The sequence below is a fragment of the Erythrolamprus reginae genome, chromosome 11 (genome assembly GCF_031021105.1).
Source record: "Erythrolamprus reginae isolate rEryReg1 chromosome 11, rEryReg1.hap1, whole genome shotgun sequence".
Taxonomy (NCBI): Eukaryota; Metazoa; Chordata; class Lepidosauria; order Squamata; family Dipsadidae; genus Erythrolamprus; species Erythrolamprus reginae.
Window position 1 is genome coordinate 38,515,738 of NC_091960.1, and position 17,015 is coordinate 38,532,752.

At 57.8% G+C, this 17,015-nt stretch overlaps 2 protein-coding genes across 4 annotated transcripts; both read left to right on the plus strand.

Annotated features, from left to right (window-relative positions):
* Positions 1-626: 626 nt before the first annotated feature.
* SF3A3 (splicing factor 3a subunit 3) lies at positions 627-9,236 on the plus strand. Of its 2 annotated transcripts, none has more exons than XM_070764494.1 (17): positions 627-1,044; positions 1,128-1,175; positions 1,256-1,308; positions 1,398-1,503; positions 3,432-3,504; positions 3,651-3,742; positions 4,650-4,732; positions 4,995-5,133; positions 5,277-5,345; positions 5,493-5,560; positions 5,849-5,956; positions 6,074-6,143; positions 6,239-6,403; positions 6,496-6,606; positions 7,150-7,240; positions 7,414-7,469; positions 9,021-9,236. In XM_070764494.1, the coding sequence occupies exons 1-17, from the start codon at positions 949-951 to the stop codon at positions 9,096-9,098; spliced, it is 1,506 nt and encodes a 501-aa protein (XP_070620595.1). In that variant the 5' UTR covers positions 627-948; the 3' UTR covers positions 9,099-9,236. The 2 variants fall into 2 exon arrangements, with proteins under 2 accessions (XP_070620595.1, XP_070620594.1); XM_070764493.1 differs by having other exon boundaries at positions 675-1,044; positions 1,125-1,175.
* Positions 9,237-10,270: 1,034 nt separating this feature from the next.
* LOC139173902 (uncharacterized) lies at positions 10,271-16,106 on the plus strand. Of its 2 annotated transcripts, none has more exons than XM_070763790.1 (9): positions 10,271-10,373; positions 12,781-12,878; positions 13,095-13,169; positions 13,335-13,402; positions 13,541-13,639; positions 13,755-13,920; positions 14,415-14,491; positions 14,687-14,782; positions 15,222-16,106. In XM_070763790.1, exons 1-9 carry the CDS (start codon positions 10,279-10,281, stop codon positions 15,483-15,485), a joined length of 1,038 nt encoding a protein of 345 aa, XP_070619891.1. In that variant the 5' UTR covers positions 10,271-10,278; the 3' UTR covers positions 15,486-16,106. The 2 variants fall into 2 exon arrangements, with proteins under 2 accessions (XP_070619891.1, XP_070619892.1); XM_070763791.1 differs by lacking the exon at positions 10,271-10,373 and adding an exon at positions 12,257-12,334.
* The last annotated feature ends 909 nt before the right edge of the window (positions 16,107-17,015 follow it).

The following is a 17,015-nucleotide window of genomic DNA, read 5'->3' on the forward strand; positions in this document are numbered from 1 at the left end:
CTGCCCCCCAGGTAACTGAGCCATCCCTGGGCCCAAGGCCTGAGCTGTACCTTAGATCTGATCCACCGTCTCCAAGATGCCCAGCATCTTCTCCCCAAACCGCTTCCTTTTGGGGGCAGAGAATGCCCAGCGTGGCTGCCATCAAGTTTACTCTTGACTAAACGCGAGGCATCTTTTCCAGACGCTCCTCCATGAAGGGGGGAAGCCCTGCACTCCTTGGTCGGGGGGTGGGGGGAGGAGGCGCAATCCCCCCTGCAGCCCCTGCGGCCCTCTCACCCCAGGGAGCCCCTTCAGCCCCTCAGCAGACGCCCCAAGACGCCCCAAAGTCCCTCGGGAACCCCTCGAAAGCCCCCTCGTTGCCTGGCGCACCTATGGATGCCCTCGGCTGCCCCTCTTGGGAATCGGGCTGGGAGACCCCCGACCTCTCTTCCAGCTCCACCCCATTGCAAACCGGGACTGAGAGCAGCTTTGCCACTTTAATATATAATAATAATAATAATAATAATAATAATAATAATAATAATAATAATAATAATAATAATAATAATAATATCATCACGCTGGCTCCCGTGACGTGGAGGAGGCGCCGCTCCCTGGACGAAGCCCCGCCCTACGCAGTCAGTCACGGCTCAGGCCCCGCCCCGCCCCCAGCATGGCCAGCCCAGCAAAGGGCCACGCGGGGGTGGGCCGGCAGGGGAGCGCTCGAGGGCCCCGCCCTGGCAACGTCCCTGAGACTTCTCCAAAGGCCCCCACTTTCTGCGCAAGCGCAGACACATTCGCCGAAAGCCTAGAGAGTCGCCTCCTGCTGAGGTGGATTGAAGGGACTTTCTAGCTCGGCGGGAGTGACTTCCGCTAGGCCGGTGCCGTCCGGGCGGAACCTTCCTGCGCGGGCGAGGCGGGCACCGGGGCGCGGGAGAGACGGCTTCCGGGCTTGCCGCCACCGCCGCTATGGAGACCATCCTGGAGCAGCAGCGCCGCTACCACGAGGAGCGCGAGCGGCTGATGGACGTGATGGTCAAGGAGATGCTCACCCGCAAGTCCACGGTGGGGGCCGGGGGAGGGGGGGCCGCCGGGGGGGGAGGAGGGAGGGGGAGCGGAGCCTGACCCTCCTCTCGCCCCTCCAGCAGCTGCGGGACCAGATCAATTCCGACCACCGCACGCGGGCCATGCAGGACGTGAGTAGGCGGGGGCGGGGGCGGCGGAGGGGCGGCGGCGGCGGAGGGGGCGGCTGACGCGACGGCGGCTTCTCTTGCAGCGCTACATGGAAGTCAGCGGGAACCTGCGGGACCTCTACGACGACAAGGACGGGTGAGCGGGGCGGCCAGCGGGGCTCTTCTGCCCGGGGGCGGCCGCGGGACCCCCCGACTGACAACCCCCCTCCCGTCCCCCGTCCCCAGGTTGCGGAAGGAGGAGCTGGCAGCGATTTCGGGGCCCAATGAGTTCGCCGAGTTCTACAACCGCCTGAAGCAGATCAAGGAGTTCCACCGCAAGCACCCCAACGAGGTCGGCGGGGAAAGCCCGGCAGAGCCTCCCCTCACCCGGCCTCCTCTCTCCCTCCCTCCCTCCGCTTCTCTGGCAGTGGCTGGCTGGGCCGGAGGGCCCTTTGGGGAGCTTAAGCAAGGGAGTCTCCTCTTGGACTTGGAGGGCTGGGGGGGGGGTCTCGGTACACTCAGTGCTTAAGCTTTTAAATTTTTTAACCCTGTGTGAGCTCAACTGGCTGCAGCTTTCCCTTTTTGCCAAGAGGACAACTGTTGCTCTTAGAATGGAAGAGCTTGAAGGGGCCACAGAGGTCCCCCCACCCAGCCCTTTGCAGATGAAGTCAGGGATTACCTGTGCTACACTCTCATTCTACTATCCCGGGCATTGGCCAGATGTCCAGTGTTGTCTTACCTGCAGATTAGATAAGCAGCCCATTAAACTCGGCCAAATCTTAAAGAAAATGTGGAATGTTGTGGCCTCGAAAGAGATCCCATCCATCAGCTTAAGGTAGAGCCACTGATGGCTCTGAATTCAGACTCTCATTGTTGTGCAGTCTCAATTCTCTCTAAGAGATGGTCACATGGAATGTTGTCAGACACTGATTTTGAGGTTGATTAACTTTACTGCAGTTTCTTTTTCAAAGGAAATAAGATTTATCTCTACAAGCATCTTCATAAAGCCATGTTGATGCTGTCTTCAACTAATTGCTTAGTTGATAATTTCTAGAATCTTTCCAGAAGAGGGGTGCCATGTTTGTTTTTCTATTGTCCTCTGACACTTCCCCAACTCCTGAAAAAATAAGTTAAGATCCTGATAGGTCTTGGGTCTTTGGATATACAGATAGGCAGAAGGCATTCCTCTGCTTTCTCCATTTGGAATCGACAGAGTTCACAAGCTCCAGTCTTCTTATTCTTGACATATCTGAAAGAACTCTTCTTGCTGGGAGAGCTGGTTTGGTGTCAAAGTTAAGGCACCAGGCTTGTCTCAGTTTGGACACTTGCCTCTCCCTCCGTCTAGGGCAGGGGTAGGCAAAGTTGGCTCTTCTATGACTTCTGGACTTCAACTCCCAGAATCCCTGAGCCAATCAAGCTAGTTCAGGAATTCTGGGAGTTAAAGTCCACATGTCATAGAAGAGCCAACTTTGCCTACCCCTGATCTCGGGGGGAAACGGTGAAGGCAAGTCATTTTGAAATTTAGCCAAGAAAACAGCAGGAGCTTGTTGTCCAGGCAGTTATAAGGAGTTAAGAGTGATTCTAAGACATCCGCACTACCTCGCTACTGGATTTTGCCTCTCCCACTTCCCTGTCCTCATTTCTGACTTCCTGCCCTTATCTCTTGGTCTTTTCTACCATTTCCAGAAATGTTGCTTGTGAGCTACATCTTTAGCCACACTGACGTCTTCATGTGTCTCCTCGTTTTCTTTGTTGATATTGTTGGAAAAAATGCTGTCCTTAATTTCCTTTACAAGAAATTCTAGTCAACTACAAAATCTTTTTCCTTAAGGTTTTCTTTCCAGGAGGTTTTGCTTTTATTGCTCTTTATTAAAATAGAACCTCCTAAAATCTGTGGCTTGTGTCTGAGCACTTTTTCAACCAGGCTTTTGCATTTGCATCCAAATAGTAATGACTTTAATCGTCCACCTCCTTAAGAAGACACAGCAGCATTTCATTTGTGAACTTTGTACCGTTGTTGCAAAACCCAAACCTCTGTTGCTGGCAGTGAAGCTCACTTGAAGGACTTTCCTGTCCGCTCCCTCAGCCCAGAAGGCCCTCTGGCCATGACAGGGACCTTCCCTCGCAGCGTCCTTTGTGCTGGTGCGGAGGAACCAGAAGGGTTCAACTCTATCCCAACATGCTGGAGTGACTTCCTGCCTGCAGCACTTTCTTCTTTCTTTCAGTTTTTGGGGAGGGGGATCGTGAAGCAAAACCAGAAACCATGTGTTCCCTTTCTAGATCTGTGTGCCGATGTCCGTAGAATTTGAGGAGCTGTTAAAGGCCCGGGAAAACCCAAGCGAAGAGGCTCAGAGTAAGTCTGCGTGGCAGGACTCGTGCTAGGCTTCCTTTTTTCACACGAATAAACTCCGTGCTGAAGGTGGCTGTCTCTGCTTCCTCCTCCTCCTCCTCCTCCTCCTCCTCCTCCTCCTCCGTGATGGCCCTCTTTCACTCTTGTAGACCTTGTGGAGTTCACTGATGAAGAAGGATACGGCCGCTATTTGGACCTGCACGACTGCTACCTGAAGTACATCAACCTCAAGTCGTCTGAGGTGAGGTTTCCCTACTGTTCCATACAGGCTTGGGGGGGGGGGGGAGAAGGGACACAGCTGATATGTCTATCTATCTTATCTATCTACCTATCTAATTATCTATCTTATCTATCTACCTATCTGTCTATCAGAATTCTAGGCCGCCCTTTTCAACCGACTCAGGGTGGCGTACAACGTGATAAATACAGTACAAGTGTGTAGGAATCTAATATTAAAATACTAAAAAGTAAAAGATCCTAAACCCCCATTTATCCTAACACAATCATTCACATTCATCCCAACTGGGTCTAGTTAGGCCCCAGCTCTCATCAGATCAGTCTTCGTTCCTGGGGGCCGGGGCTGCCACAGAGAAGGCTCTTCCCCTAGGTCCCGCCAGACGACATTGCCTGGCCGACAGGACTTGAAGCAGGACCGACCCTGTGGGACTGAACCATCTGCTGGGATTCGTGGGGCAGAAGGCGGTCCCGCAGGTAGTCTGGTCCTAAGCCACGTAGGGCTTTATAGGTCATGACCAACACTTTGAATTGTGTCCGGAGACCAATCGGCAGCCAGTGCAGCTCACGGAGTGATGTTGAAACGTGGGCAGATCTTGGAAGACCCACAATAGCTCACGCGGCTGCATTTTGCACAATTTGCAGTCTCTGAACATTCTTCAAAGGCAGCCCCATGTAGAGAGCATTGCAGTAGCCGAGCCCCCCCCTTGTTCCGCTCTCCTGCTTGCGGATTGTGGCCTCAGATTTGTGCCTCGTAGAGCTACATCAAAGGGAGGGGGGGAAATGGAAGGGCGGTTGTCTCCTGCTGGGCTGAAAGGGGGGGGCAGCCGTAGGACCCTCCCGGGGGCAGGTGCTTCGGCCTGGGGTTTCTGAGGATTGTAGCAAGCCCCTGCTCTTTCTTCGTGCCGTTGCAGAAGCTGGACTACATCACGTACCTGTCCACTTTCGACCAGCTCTTTGACATTCCAAAGGACCGGAAGAATGCCGAGTACAGAAGGTGGGGCTCTCCTGCGGAAGGGGGGGGGTCACACTCACAGTTTTGCGTGAAGGAAAGGAGATCCACTGCGGAATTTATCTCATTTCCCCACTTGGGTCACAGTAGCAGGCACAGGTTTAATGTGGTTTGGCTTTGTGCCAGCGCATTCCTGTCTGGTGCGGTGGTTCTCCGTTGACGGACGGACGGACGGGACAGCCCCCCCACCTCCCCCGGGTTGGAGAGTGGCCGGCCCTCCTGGCATGGTCCGTTTCGGGTTTTGCAGGTACTTGGAGATGCTGCTGGAATATCTGCAGGATTATACGGACCGAGTGAAGCCTCTGCTTGACCAGAATGAGCTCTTTGGCAAAATTCAGGGAGATTTTGAGAAAAAGTGGGAGCTTGGCACCTTCCCTGGCTGGCCGGTGAGTGAGGCTTAATGTGGGGCATGTTTCCTGCTGGCCTGGGCCTCTGTGCCCCCGGTCAGCCTCCTTGGCTGGGAGAGTTGGGAGGGGGCTGAGCGCCCCTGGGGGGCCCTGACCTGCACCCCCTTGTTGTCCCTTGACAGAAAGAGACCAGCAGCGCCCTCACACACGCTGGGGCCCACCTGGACCTCTCGGCATTCTCTTCTTGGGAGGTTGGTAGCCGTTCTGGATCTCTTCGGGGGGGGGGGAGGTTAGGAGTGACACAACCACCACTCCCTCCCCCCCCCCTCCGGCCCCACTTTCCTCTATGGCCCTGCAAGGAGGGAGGGAGTGAGCCAGCTTTTGGTGCCTCCCCACAGGAGTTGGCCTCCCTTGGTCTGGATCGGCTGAAATCTGCCCTGCTGGCCTTAAGCCTGAAATGTGGAGGGTAAGTGGGAACGGCTTCAGCACCTGTGGGGGACCTGCAGAGAAGCGGTCCTGCCCTGGGCTCTCCTGGGGAACGTGGGTGGGGGTGGGGAGGGCAAGCAGAAGCCGTTGACCTCAGCAAGGGCCAAAATAGCTCTTGTGCAAAAGGATCGAGCTTCCTGGCCCATAATCCTGGGGTGGCAAGCAGGTCCCGGCGTCTTCCAGCTCCCCAGTTCCCTGGTTGCGTGCCTGGGCCGGAATGTGGCCTGGAGCCAGACCTGAAGGGGTCCCTGCTCCCCTTCTTGCCCAGGACTTTGGAGGAACGGGCTCAGAGACTTTTCAGCACAAAGGGCAAGTCCCTGGACGCCCTGGACCCTGCGCTCTTTGCCAAGAACCCCAAGACGAAAGGGAGCAAGCGGTGAGTCTGCTGGGGGCGGGGGGGAGGGCCGCCTTGCCTGCCCAGGCCCTGGTGGAGCCGGCCCCTTCCTTCAGGGGCCCTGGGCGGGAGAAGGACTCGCCACCGTTGCCTTGGCAGGGACACGGAGCGGAATAAGGACGTGGCCTTCCTAGAGGCCCAGATCTACGAGTACGTGGAGATCCTTGGGGTAAGAGCCCCCCTCCCTCCCTCCCTCCCTCCCCTGTGGGCACGGAGGGTCCCGGGCAGGGGCTGCTGTGCTCACAGGCCTTGCCGTCCCCCCAGGAACAACGGCAGCTGACGCATGAGAATGTGCAGCGCAAGCAGGCGCGGACTGGGGAAGAGCGCGAGGAGGAAGAGGAGGAGCAGATCAGTGAGAGCGAAAGTGAGGACGAAGAGAACGAGATCATCTACAACCCCAAGAACCTGCCGCTGGGCTGGGACGGGAAGGTGAGGCCCCTGGCCGGAGGAGGGAAGGGCCTCCCCCTGGGACCGGCCTCGCTCCCGGCCCCCGCCCACCTCTGGCGCCCTTTGCCTTCCAGCCCATCCCCTACTGGCTCTACAAGCTCCACGGGCTGAACATCAACTACAACTGCGAGATCTGTGGGAACTACACCTACCGGGGGCCCAAGGCCTTCCAGCGACACTTTGCGGTGAGAAGCCCTGTGCAGCGCCTCCGTCTGGGGGGGCCAGAGCAGTTTCTTCCAACTTCAAGGCCCAGTGGTCAGAATGCGGTACTGCAGGCCATTTCTGCTGCCTGCCGGCTGCCTGCAATTTGGCACTTTGAATCTCACCAGGCTCAAAGTTGACTCAGCCTTCCACCCTCCCGGGGTGGGTCAAGCGGAGGCCCAAATTGTTGGGGGCAAGGAGCTGACTCTGTAAACGGCTTGGGGGGGGGGCTGTGAATCTATGTGCTTGTGCTATATTATCTGGTAACCTCCGCTCTGCCTTTGCCTCCTGCCTCCCTCGAGACCCCAGCGCCACAGGATTCTTTCAGGAAAAGGCCAAGGACACGCATGTGTGTGTGTGTGTGTGTGCCTCTGGGACCCTTTAGCTAGGGTGGGGGTGGCCCAAATGTTTCCATTAAACGCCGGGGTCCCTAACTTCTCCAGGCCACCTGTGGCTTCGTCAAGAGCAGCCCTTGTCTTAGGGGGCCGGGTCCTCGGTTTTATGACCCCCTTGCGCTCGCTCCACAGGAATGGCGCCATGCTCATGGGATGCGATGCCTGGGGATTCCCAACACGGCTCACTTCGCAAACGTTACGCAAATCGAAGACGCCGTGTCGTGTAAGTGGGCCCAACGCCTGTTTGCCCTGAACCCCCAGGGTGGGCGAGGGGCTTGCAGCAGGGAAAAGGGGGTGGGGAGGGGCTATTGTCTCCCAGGAAGCACCAAATAGTAGTAGTAGTAATAATAATAATAATAATAATAATAACTGACTTGACCCCCCTCTGTTTTGCAGTGTGGGCCAAGCTAAAGCAGCAGAAGGCTTCGGAGCGGTGGCAGCCAGATACAGAAGTAAGTTAGGGGCTGGAGGGTCCGGATTGGAGGTTCCACTATAACCTCATGGGTTGATTCCGGCCCCTGGGAGAGATGACCCTTGAGCCGCAGTAGGAAATCACGTTACGTAACTCTTCTAATTTCATTTTAAATCATCCTTGTTAATACTGTGTTGCAAACGCACTGCATCTTTCCAAAGGATGTTTTTGGAAATTTTAAATGACTCTCCCTGTCCTCTAGTGAGGGGCTCCAGGTTAGAGTAGGGGGTCTTTCTTGTTTTCCTTCACTCGCTGCTGTCGCCCTTCCTGTCTGATACAAATTGGTTGGGGTTTTTTTTTAAAGCAGAAGGCGCCTCCTGACCTTCACTTTGTATACATGACTTATAGTTTTGCCAGTCTTCATGTACAATTGTGACTGCAGATTTGGGACAGTTCATTCCTTAGGATGAATTCCAAAGCTTTATGACATCTGATCCGTTTCTTCCCCTTGTTGAGCGGCTGGTTCTCCTACAAAAGGGGTCTGCCATTGCTCCCCTTGCACTGACCAAAGGAACAAGAAAGAGGGAGGTTGCGACAGACAGACCCCGCCCTCTTCCACCCTGGCCGCCTCCTTCCTCGCCCCCCTTTTCCAGTTCACAAAGCATCGAACGTACTCTGTGCTGGGCCGCCTGTCACTCACCTGTCAGAAACCCACCTCAGCTGCTTCCTCCCTCCTAGCGCAGGCAGTCCTCCACCTGCAGCCGGCCACTTAAGAACTGGTCATTTCACACACCTGCGACCATTGCAGAATCTCCTGGTCACGTGGTTTGCGTTTGGAGGCTGGACAGCCAGTCACGTGATCCCCTTTTGCAACCGGACAAGCAGAGTCCATGGGAGGGGTGTGTGTGCTCACTTAACAAATGTCTCGCTCAACAACATGACTTTTGGGCTCAGTTGTGGTGGTCAGGTGAGGAGTCCCGGACGTGGCCTTTAAGCAGAGCCCCCTCTCTCCTCCCCCCGGTTCTATGGGGGCCCAGGATCCCCCGGCCTGCTGTTGGGCAGCGCTGGCCCCCACAGAAAGACAGGACAATAGAAGCTGGCAATGCTGTTCCACGTTGCCACGTAAGGCCTGGCAAGGGGCGTGGGGCGGTTGAAGGCCTCCAACTCCAGGCCCTGGGCTTCTGGTTAAGGATGGGCAACGTTTAGGGGGGGCGGGGGGGGGGGGCAAAAGGAGAAGGGAAAGTGGCGGCCTCCAAAACGTTCGAAGCTGGGGGAGGGGGGAGGGGACGGGTCGAGTGATGCCGGCAGCCCCACCCGGGGTCACAAGGGGGGGGGAAGAGGAAGAGCAGAGTTGGCTACAGCCGTGGGGAGGAAGAGCAGGGGAGGAAGCGGGTCTTGGACCCAAAACACCCCTCCCCCATGGATGAGCCCAGAGGGCCCCCCCCTGGAGGATTCCCAGGCTGGACCTGCAGCCCAGAGACAGAACCGCGGGGGGGGGGGGGCGGCTCCTGGTGGGCCAGAATCTCTTGTGGGGTTGGGCTGGGCTTTTGGCTTTGCCTTTGGCTGTCAGCAGCTCCGTTTGTCATTCCAGGAGGAATATGAAGACTCCAGTGGGAATGTGGTCAACAAGAAGACGTATGAGGACCTCAAGCGCCAAGGCCTGTTGTGAACAACACACCCAACACCCACCTCCCCTGGCCTCCCTTTGGGCGGCTGGGGGCCTTGTGGGCAGCCTCTCCAGAGAACGGCTTCGTCTGGAATTGATATATATATATAGATAGATGGAAATAAACTACTTTTAAAGGCAGGTGGACTAAGCGTCTGGTCTGGTGCTGTGGCCTCGCTTGGCGGGGGAAACCTCCTCCCGTCCTTGAGCCTCCTTCTCTGAAGCCCCCACCCCCCACCCGTCCGGGCCCAGGTGAGCTTCCCTCTGCAGGAGACGTGGAAGGGGGGGGTGTCTCGTGCTTGGGTGGAGAGCTGAGGGGCTGCCCTCCCCTCCCCTCCTCTTGGCAGCCGTTGTTGCCGAAGGGAGCGGAGGGAGGCAAGCGCTGGAGCCTGGGGGGCAGCAGCCCTGGGGGAGGAGAAGAGCTGGCCGCCCCACACAGCCGGATTCTCTTGGCAGGTGCCGTGCAAGTTGGGGGGGGGGAGGCTGCTGCCCTTCCAGGGCATGAATTTGGGGAGGAGGCCGCCATCGATTCAGCCTGCGCCGGTCTGATTGCACTGTTTTTCCTTTGTTGACACCTGAGCTGCTGCTCTCGGGCCCCCCAGGAATAGCGAGAGTGGATCATTAAGTCTAATTGGGGCGGGTTGGTTGCCGTAATTGTCCCAGGAAGTTGCGGCCGGGGGGTGAACCGAAAGCGAGCCACAGAGGGGGGGATCCTTTTCTGGGAGAGGGGGCCAGCGCTCCCTCCTCTTCCAGACGCCCCCAGGTGCGGGCAGGGGACAGCAGCTCCAAGCAAAGGTTGGCTCCCTGGCGTGTGTGTGTGGGGCGGTCCCTGGGGTGGGGTGCGTCTTCCGGAGACTGACAGCCCAAAGAGCAGGCCGGGGGGGGGGGGGGACACATGATCTGGGCCTCCAGAAAGAGATGGCCCCACCCTAGGAATCAGAGAGGGAGCATTGACCGGCAGGATTTCCTACAGCCACTGGGAGTTTTCGGACCCTCTGGAGCAACAGCAGGGCCTGAAGGGGGCCCTTCTCTCCGTTTCCTGCCCAGTTGGTGTAAATCGGGTGGCAAACTTGGAGGGCCATCCTGGAAAGGCTCACACTGATGCGGAGGCAGGGAAGGGGTTGTCTCCCCCCCCCCCTTGGCATGTTCCCGACTGGCTGCCTCCGTCTCTACCTGGGCGGAGATGCGGGTTCCCCAGGGGCCGTTTCTCCTGCCAGTGCTGCAGATACAGAGAGCATCCAGACAGGCTCCAGGGCTCCCTGCAAGCGAGACAGCCAGGTGAGTGAGCAGAGCAGGCAGGGGGCCTGGGGGGGGCGGACAGAGGGCAGAAAAGTCAGCCGGGGGGGGGGGCAAGCCAGAACCCTCACACTCAAAGCCATAAGCCACAGCCTGGGGAGGAATGAGTCGGCCGAGAGACTGGTCCTCTTCCTTGTTCTTGGACCAGCCAAAGGGGGCTTCAGAGGGAGGGGCTTTGGCAGCTCTAGGAGGACGGAGGCTGCTGCGGCCTGTTTACTCCGTCGTAGGTTTGTGGCTCAAGCAGGAAGTAGTTCAGTTTGTTTGTCAAGTACATAGGTAGTATACAAAGGAATAACACTGTTTATATACATGACATTGGTACTAATAATAGAGGAGCATTAGGACAGGGGACGGGAGGCACTCTGGTGCACTTAATGCACGCCCCCTTCCTGACCTCTTAGGAATCGGGTGAGGTCAACAGTGGAGAGTCTGAGGGTAAAGTTTGGGGTGGGGGGGTTGGTGGTGAAACTCAGTTACTGAAGTCATATTTTCTATGGTCGAGTTTGGAGCGGTTTACTTTGAGTTTGTATCTGTTGTGTCCTTGTATGTTGTTGTGGTTGAAGCTGAAGTAGTGATTGACAGGAAGGACGTTGTAGCAGATGATTTTATGGGCTACGCTTAGGTCGTGTTTAAGGCGACGAAGCTCCAAGCTTTCTAAGCCCAGGATGTCAAGCTGCGGCCGTGGGGAGGGACTGGAGGACCCAGGTTCCTGGGCAGCTCAGTCAACCCAGCCAGCTGGGCGTTGGCTGGCACCAGGCGAGGGGCAGCTCTCTGTTCTGGATGCCTGCCTGGGCCTCCCTGGCTTCCCTCGGGGCCGAGCCAAACAAGCGTTGCTGGGCCAACAACGCGTGCCATTAGCCTGCAGCCCTGGGCCTTCGGGCCTGTCACTTCCCCGTCTCCCTGGCAGCCACAAGCCACGTTGGGGATGAGCCCAGTGCCACCCTCGGCCCTGCAGTCGCCCTTGCAGAAGTGTTTCCACGGATCGAAGGATGGTTCCAAATTCTTTTGCTGTGGTGAGGTTTCATCCCAAAACATGCATTCCAGGAAACACTCGGAGGCTCCATCCCAGGTGGAAAGGAGGGGCCACCAGGAAGGCTCAGGGGGGCCCTGACTGAGGGAGTTTGAAGGGGCCCCTGAAGGCGGAGGGGCAGCAGGTGCCGTTTTTCTCAGAAGGCTTCACTCCCTTTCGTACCAGAAATTGGAATTTATCTAATTTATATGGAATGTTTAACTTCCTTATATATTGGGGGGTGTCAGCCTTGGATGCGGGAGGGGGGGGCTTTTTGCAGGGCCTGCTCGAAAAGGAAAGGCTGAGGAATAAGGGGGTCTTTGATGCAGACCCTCCCTGCTCCTTGGCCTCCCTGCTCCTTGGCCCTCCTGCATGTTTTCGGAGAGGGGCGGCATACAAATCCAAATAATAAATAAATAAATAAATAAAGATTGCAGCCTCACCAAGCAAACACAGACCCCAATGACTGGCTCCAAAGAGCAGAGATTCTCCTAGTGAAATGGGAGGGAGGCGGAGGGAGAGAACATACAACAGGATGACAGCGTTGGATCTTGGAGGTCATCTAGTCCAGCAGCTGACCGGCCTCTGCCATTCCAGTCTCTTCTCAGACCCCCCAGGGACGGAACCCTTGGTGCTTCTGGAGGGAAGCCGTTCTGCTGGCTGGCTGGTTCCCACCGTCTTGGGTTGAAATGGCTTCTCTCCATGGCTCCTTGTGCTGCGTTCTGGGCTCCCCTGGTCTTTGTGAGAGCCCCCCAAGGACTAGCGCGCCTCCCCCCGTCCTTCTTTTCACTAGGCAGGACCTCCGCAAATCCCTCCCAGGGACCAGACAGAAGCTCTTCCCAAAACTGCCCTAAGAGAAGGAGGAAGACTCTGCAACAGGCCCTTAGGTGACGCAGCGCCAGAGTGCGGGCGTCAGGTTGCCCAGATCGGAGAGGTTGGTAGCCATAGCAAGAGCCTGTAGACTTGTAGGCTGCTTCACGGTGCTCTTCCAGCGCTTGACAGAGAGTCGGCCTCTTGCCCCCAACCCTCTGGGTCAGCCTGGAGCCTGGTGGGATTCGAACTGCAGCTGGAGTGGCCGGCAGTGCTGCACTTTGACCACTGGGCCCTCCTGCCTAAGACTTGGAAGAAGCCAGCTCCAGCTTCCCTTGCTGCTGGATGGGTCAGGGGGGGAGGGAGAGCTTGGTCGGGCAGCTGACCCCCCACCCAGCCGAGCGGAGGCAAGAGCCGTGACCCCGAAGGGGGCGCCTACTGGGCCCTGGGGTGAGGTGAGGCAGGGCTGTGGCAGGACGAGGGCCCCCACTGCCAGGGCCCCGCATTCAGCCGCCTCCCCAGGGCTTGGCCTGGCATGTGTGTGGACCTTGACCTCTTGGTCCCCTGCAGAGACCCCGGGGGCCTCCCACCTCCTGCCCTCCGCCTCGAGAAGCCGGTCCTGCCCTCCAGGATGATCCAGCCCAACCCCCGGCTCCCTCCAGCCCCAGGTAAGGGGGTCCTTGCAGAAGCCCCCCACCCACTTCCATGCTGCTTCCAGTCTGCTAAACTTCTGCCCACCAACCACCCTTGTCCCAGGGAGGAGACCCCAAAATACGCACGGGGGGGGGCTCCCGAGCTGGGCGATTATTGTAGATCCCTCTGCAAAGGGCTGGGGGCGATGTTCCCACCCCCCTTCCAAGCCCCCCTCCTCTGTGTCTCCGCAGGCCGCCTGCTCCTCCTCCTCCTCCTGTTGGGCAGCCTCCCCTTCTTTGGCCCCAGAGGTCCTTCTGCCGAAGCAGGTGAGAGGGCCAGGCAGGCCTGAGTGGAACCCATGGGCCCTTTCTCTGGCCTCTCGGGAAACACCCGGCCTGACTCAGGTTCTGCCCCACAAGAGCCCCTTCCCCACCCCATCCCCGCTTGGTCCAGGGGCTGATCGCTCTCTCTCTCCCCCTCCCTCCTTCCAGGGTCAGAGGCCGTCTCGGGAGCAGCCCCTCCCTCCAACCATTCCCTCAACGGGACAGCTGGGGTGCCTGTAAGGAAACGGGGGCCCTGAGCGGAAGGGGGGCTGTTTCCCTTAGCTGGAGGGAGGGAGGGGGAGGGGCTGGGGCAGCCGTGGGGGGGCTATGAGCGGCCGCATCCCCCACCCCCAGCTCCCTCTCTTTCCCGGCAGCTCACTTGCCAGAGTTTCCAGTGTTCGGGAGAGAGGTGCTACCAGGAGGAGGCCCTGGGCAACAGCTCCCAGCTCTGCCCCAACGCTTCCCACTGCGAGGTGAGGGTCCCGGCCGGGCGGGTGGGGGTGGGTGGCTGGAGGCGCCCCTTCCTGAGCCCAGCAGGGCCTCCTGCTCCTGGGACGGCAGCCCCGCTGATGCTCTGGGCCCTGTCAGCTCTTCCGCCTCAACAGCAGCAGCTACCACGCCCGATGCAGCGGCGACTGTGCAGATGCCAACGCCACCGAGATGTGCCTGCAGGGCGGAGCACTGGGCACGGAGCTCTGCCTCATGGAGTGCTGCAGTTCCCCCAACTGCCTGCGGCTCAATGCCACGGTGTACGGTAAGCGAGTCCCTGGCGGTTGGGCGTCATGGAAGTCCAATGAAGTAAAGTCAGCTCAGAGACGAGGCAGCCCAACAGGGGCTTTTGGCCACCGCCAGCGGTCTGGCTCGATGGGACTGTCAGCAAGAGGCCTTATTGGCACGGTTGTCCCGGAATTCCCCCCCCCCCCCGGCTCTCCCCTCGCCCCCCCCCCCCGACCTCCTTGGAACAGGAGCTGGCTGCCTGGGAGTTTCAGAATGGTCCCCTGGCCGCTCTGTGGCTGTGGCCTGGTGGGCGTGGCGGAGGGAGGATGCTGCAAGCCCCCCCTTCCATTCCATCCCTGCTCTGGGGCCAGGCAGGGAGGGTGTTTGATTGACAGCTGTCCGAACCCCTCAAACCTTCCGCTAGCAGCTTTCCAGGACCTGCTGGATTTCAGCCCTGGTTTCAGTGCTTGTGCTGAGACCTTCCGGGGGGGAGGGGGAGGCAAGGAGTCCACGTTTCCTCCTCTCTTCCAGGTGACAGGGCCACCACCACCACCCCAGTCCCTACCACCACCACCGCCACCACCACCACCGCTGCACCCCCCCGCAATGTAAGTGTTCTTCCATGGGACCACCACCACCCCCTTTGCAAACTCTAAATTAGAGTCAGATCTGTTGCCATGTGGGAACCTCCTCTGTCCCCCCCCCCCACGGTCGTGGTTCTAGTGGAAGACACCCCCCCCCCCCCGTCCACCCTGTCCCCCCGGCTGCATGGCTGAGCTGAGCTTCTCTCCCGGCCTGTCTAGGGAAAGGTTTGCTCCAGCTTCACCTGCCACGGAGAAGGCTGCTTCAAAGGCCAGAAGTCCTCCACCGGCTGCCTCGTGGGCCACGACTTCTGCGAGGTGGGAGCTCTGCCGGGGCCTTGGGAGACCAGCGTTGCCCCCCCTACTGCCACTTTCTAAGGAGGGATGGGACACACACACACACGCACAGCCCAAAGGTTGGTGGCAGAACCAGGGGTCTGGCTGACACCCTCGGATCCACCAGCGCAGGCAGTGGGCTTCGTTTGGACTCTTGGGATTTCCTGGTCCCCTAGACTTCTAGCTACCACAGACTTTGTGATGTAATTGTTAAAATAGCTGGTGGGGGAGGCTGCGGCTGGGGGCCTCTTCTGTCAGCCCCCCTTCTGCAAGAGCCAGAATTCCCTTCCCTGGGAGGGAGGCCTCCCCCACCCCCGACAGGCTCTCCCTGGCCCGGCCCCCTGCAGAGGAGGAAGCCTTCCCCAAGAGGGTCTCTGCCCCGGCCTCACCCACCAACCTCTCTCCCTCTCTCTCCTGCCAGATGAAAAAAACAGGGGCCCATTTTGTGGCCGGCTGCAGCCAGAGTTGCAGAACAAAGGGCCACCCGTGCGCCCACACATCCACCGCCGCCTGCTATCAAGAGTGCTGCCCGGCGAGGCCCAAAACCAGCTGCCTGAAGCTGGATGGGAAAGTGCACTTCAACAGGGCAAGCGGTCTGGCTTCGACCTCTCTCTTCCAGCTCCTGGCCTGGGCTGTCCTGCTCAGTCTCAGCTGCGCCAGACCCTCCTTGGCTGGGACCAACTGACCATCCCCCTGCACGGTCAGCCCTGAGATCTGCTGGGCAGCAAAGGACTCCCCCCCCCTCCAGCTGCTCCCCTTCTGTTCTCCTCGGCTCCTTCTGCCCAGGAAAGCAAGAGGCCTTCGGGCAAAGCGCTTCTCTCCTTCCCATCCTGCCAACGCCCCGGTCATTATTCTGTTTTCACCCCAAAGATCAACGAGGCTCAGCAGAGCCATGCCACATTCTTCAGCCCGGCTGCAGGGACCCTGGCCCGAAATTCCTGGAGCTGGGATGAAGAATTCTCCTGGGTCTGCAGGAAACCCTCTTCCAGGAGAAGCTGTGGGTGCTGCCCCCAGGCAGTGTTTTTCCTTGGGGCGCCTGTGCTGAGCCCCCCCAGGGCCTCTCTCCCTTTCCCTCTTTCTTCAGAGCTCTGCTTCCCACAGCCCCCTTTCTTCCTGTCAATTCTTCCCTTGTTCTTTTGTAGGACGCCCCCAGCCTTTCCCAGCCCCCCCCCTCCCTCACAATCCAGCTGTTAGTCATATGGAGGCTTTCCCCACGTGGTCACTCCGTATTCCCCTGAGACATTCCCGCATTCAAGCCTCTCTACTTTATCGTTTGCCTTCTCCCAATAAAGCTGCCTACAACTAACTTGCTTTGTCACTCACACATCTTTCAATGACCTGCTGAACAGCAAAACGCTCTTTGCCTGCCTCTCATGCCCTTGAACCGTTTTGAGCCAGATGAGCCTGGTCCGTCTGAGCATCGGAGGATTCAGACAGTGAGGGGGAAGGAGGGATGGAAGCTGAAGGTGCTGGAGAGACAGAGTTGGAGGCCCCTGCAATGCCTGTGGAACCCACAGCTAGGGCAACGTCTGGGATGAGGAGAGGGCGATTAATGACCCCATCCTCAATATACGTGCGTGAAGGGTTAGGGGGAGACAGGAACAACTGCGCAGATGCAGGAGGAGACCTTGATCACAGCTGAGAGTCATAGGGAATTCTGCAGCATGCATAAAAGGGGAGGTTTGTTGGAGTGTCCTTTGCGAGAGTTATCGTTCGTGGTTTAACAGAGAAAGAGAAACAGATCCAGAGTTTTCTCTAAAACCAACATCCCTGCATTCTTGGAGAAATCCAGCCTTTGGGAAATTGCTTTATGAAAGACTGTAGCTATTGCAAAAATAGGGAGTGCCTTTGCTTCAGCCCAGTTTGGAGAAATTATTTACAAACCTGGGGTGTTTTGGGACATTTGTTATCAGCTTTGAAGATTGGCAGTAAACAGACATTCTTTTGCCGTACTTGTGGTTCTCAGCCAACGTGTGAATGGAATATATTTTTGGGTGGCTGAAACTGCAGTCTGTGTGCTTTGTTTGGACCTTAATTACTGCTCAGCTGCCACCTCAGGCAGAACAAAACCATCCTTTAAATATTTATTTTGCGTCTCTTTAATCTTTAGTCTTGCCATTTTCTTATTTGGAGATTGTTTTTAAAAATTTTAACTTGGGGTAAACTTTGGGTAAACTTTAATAAAATTTGGAAGTCATCTCACCCAGTCTCACTC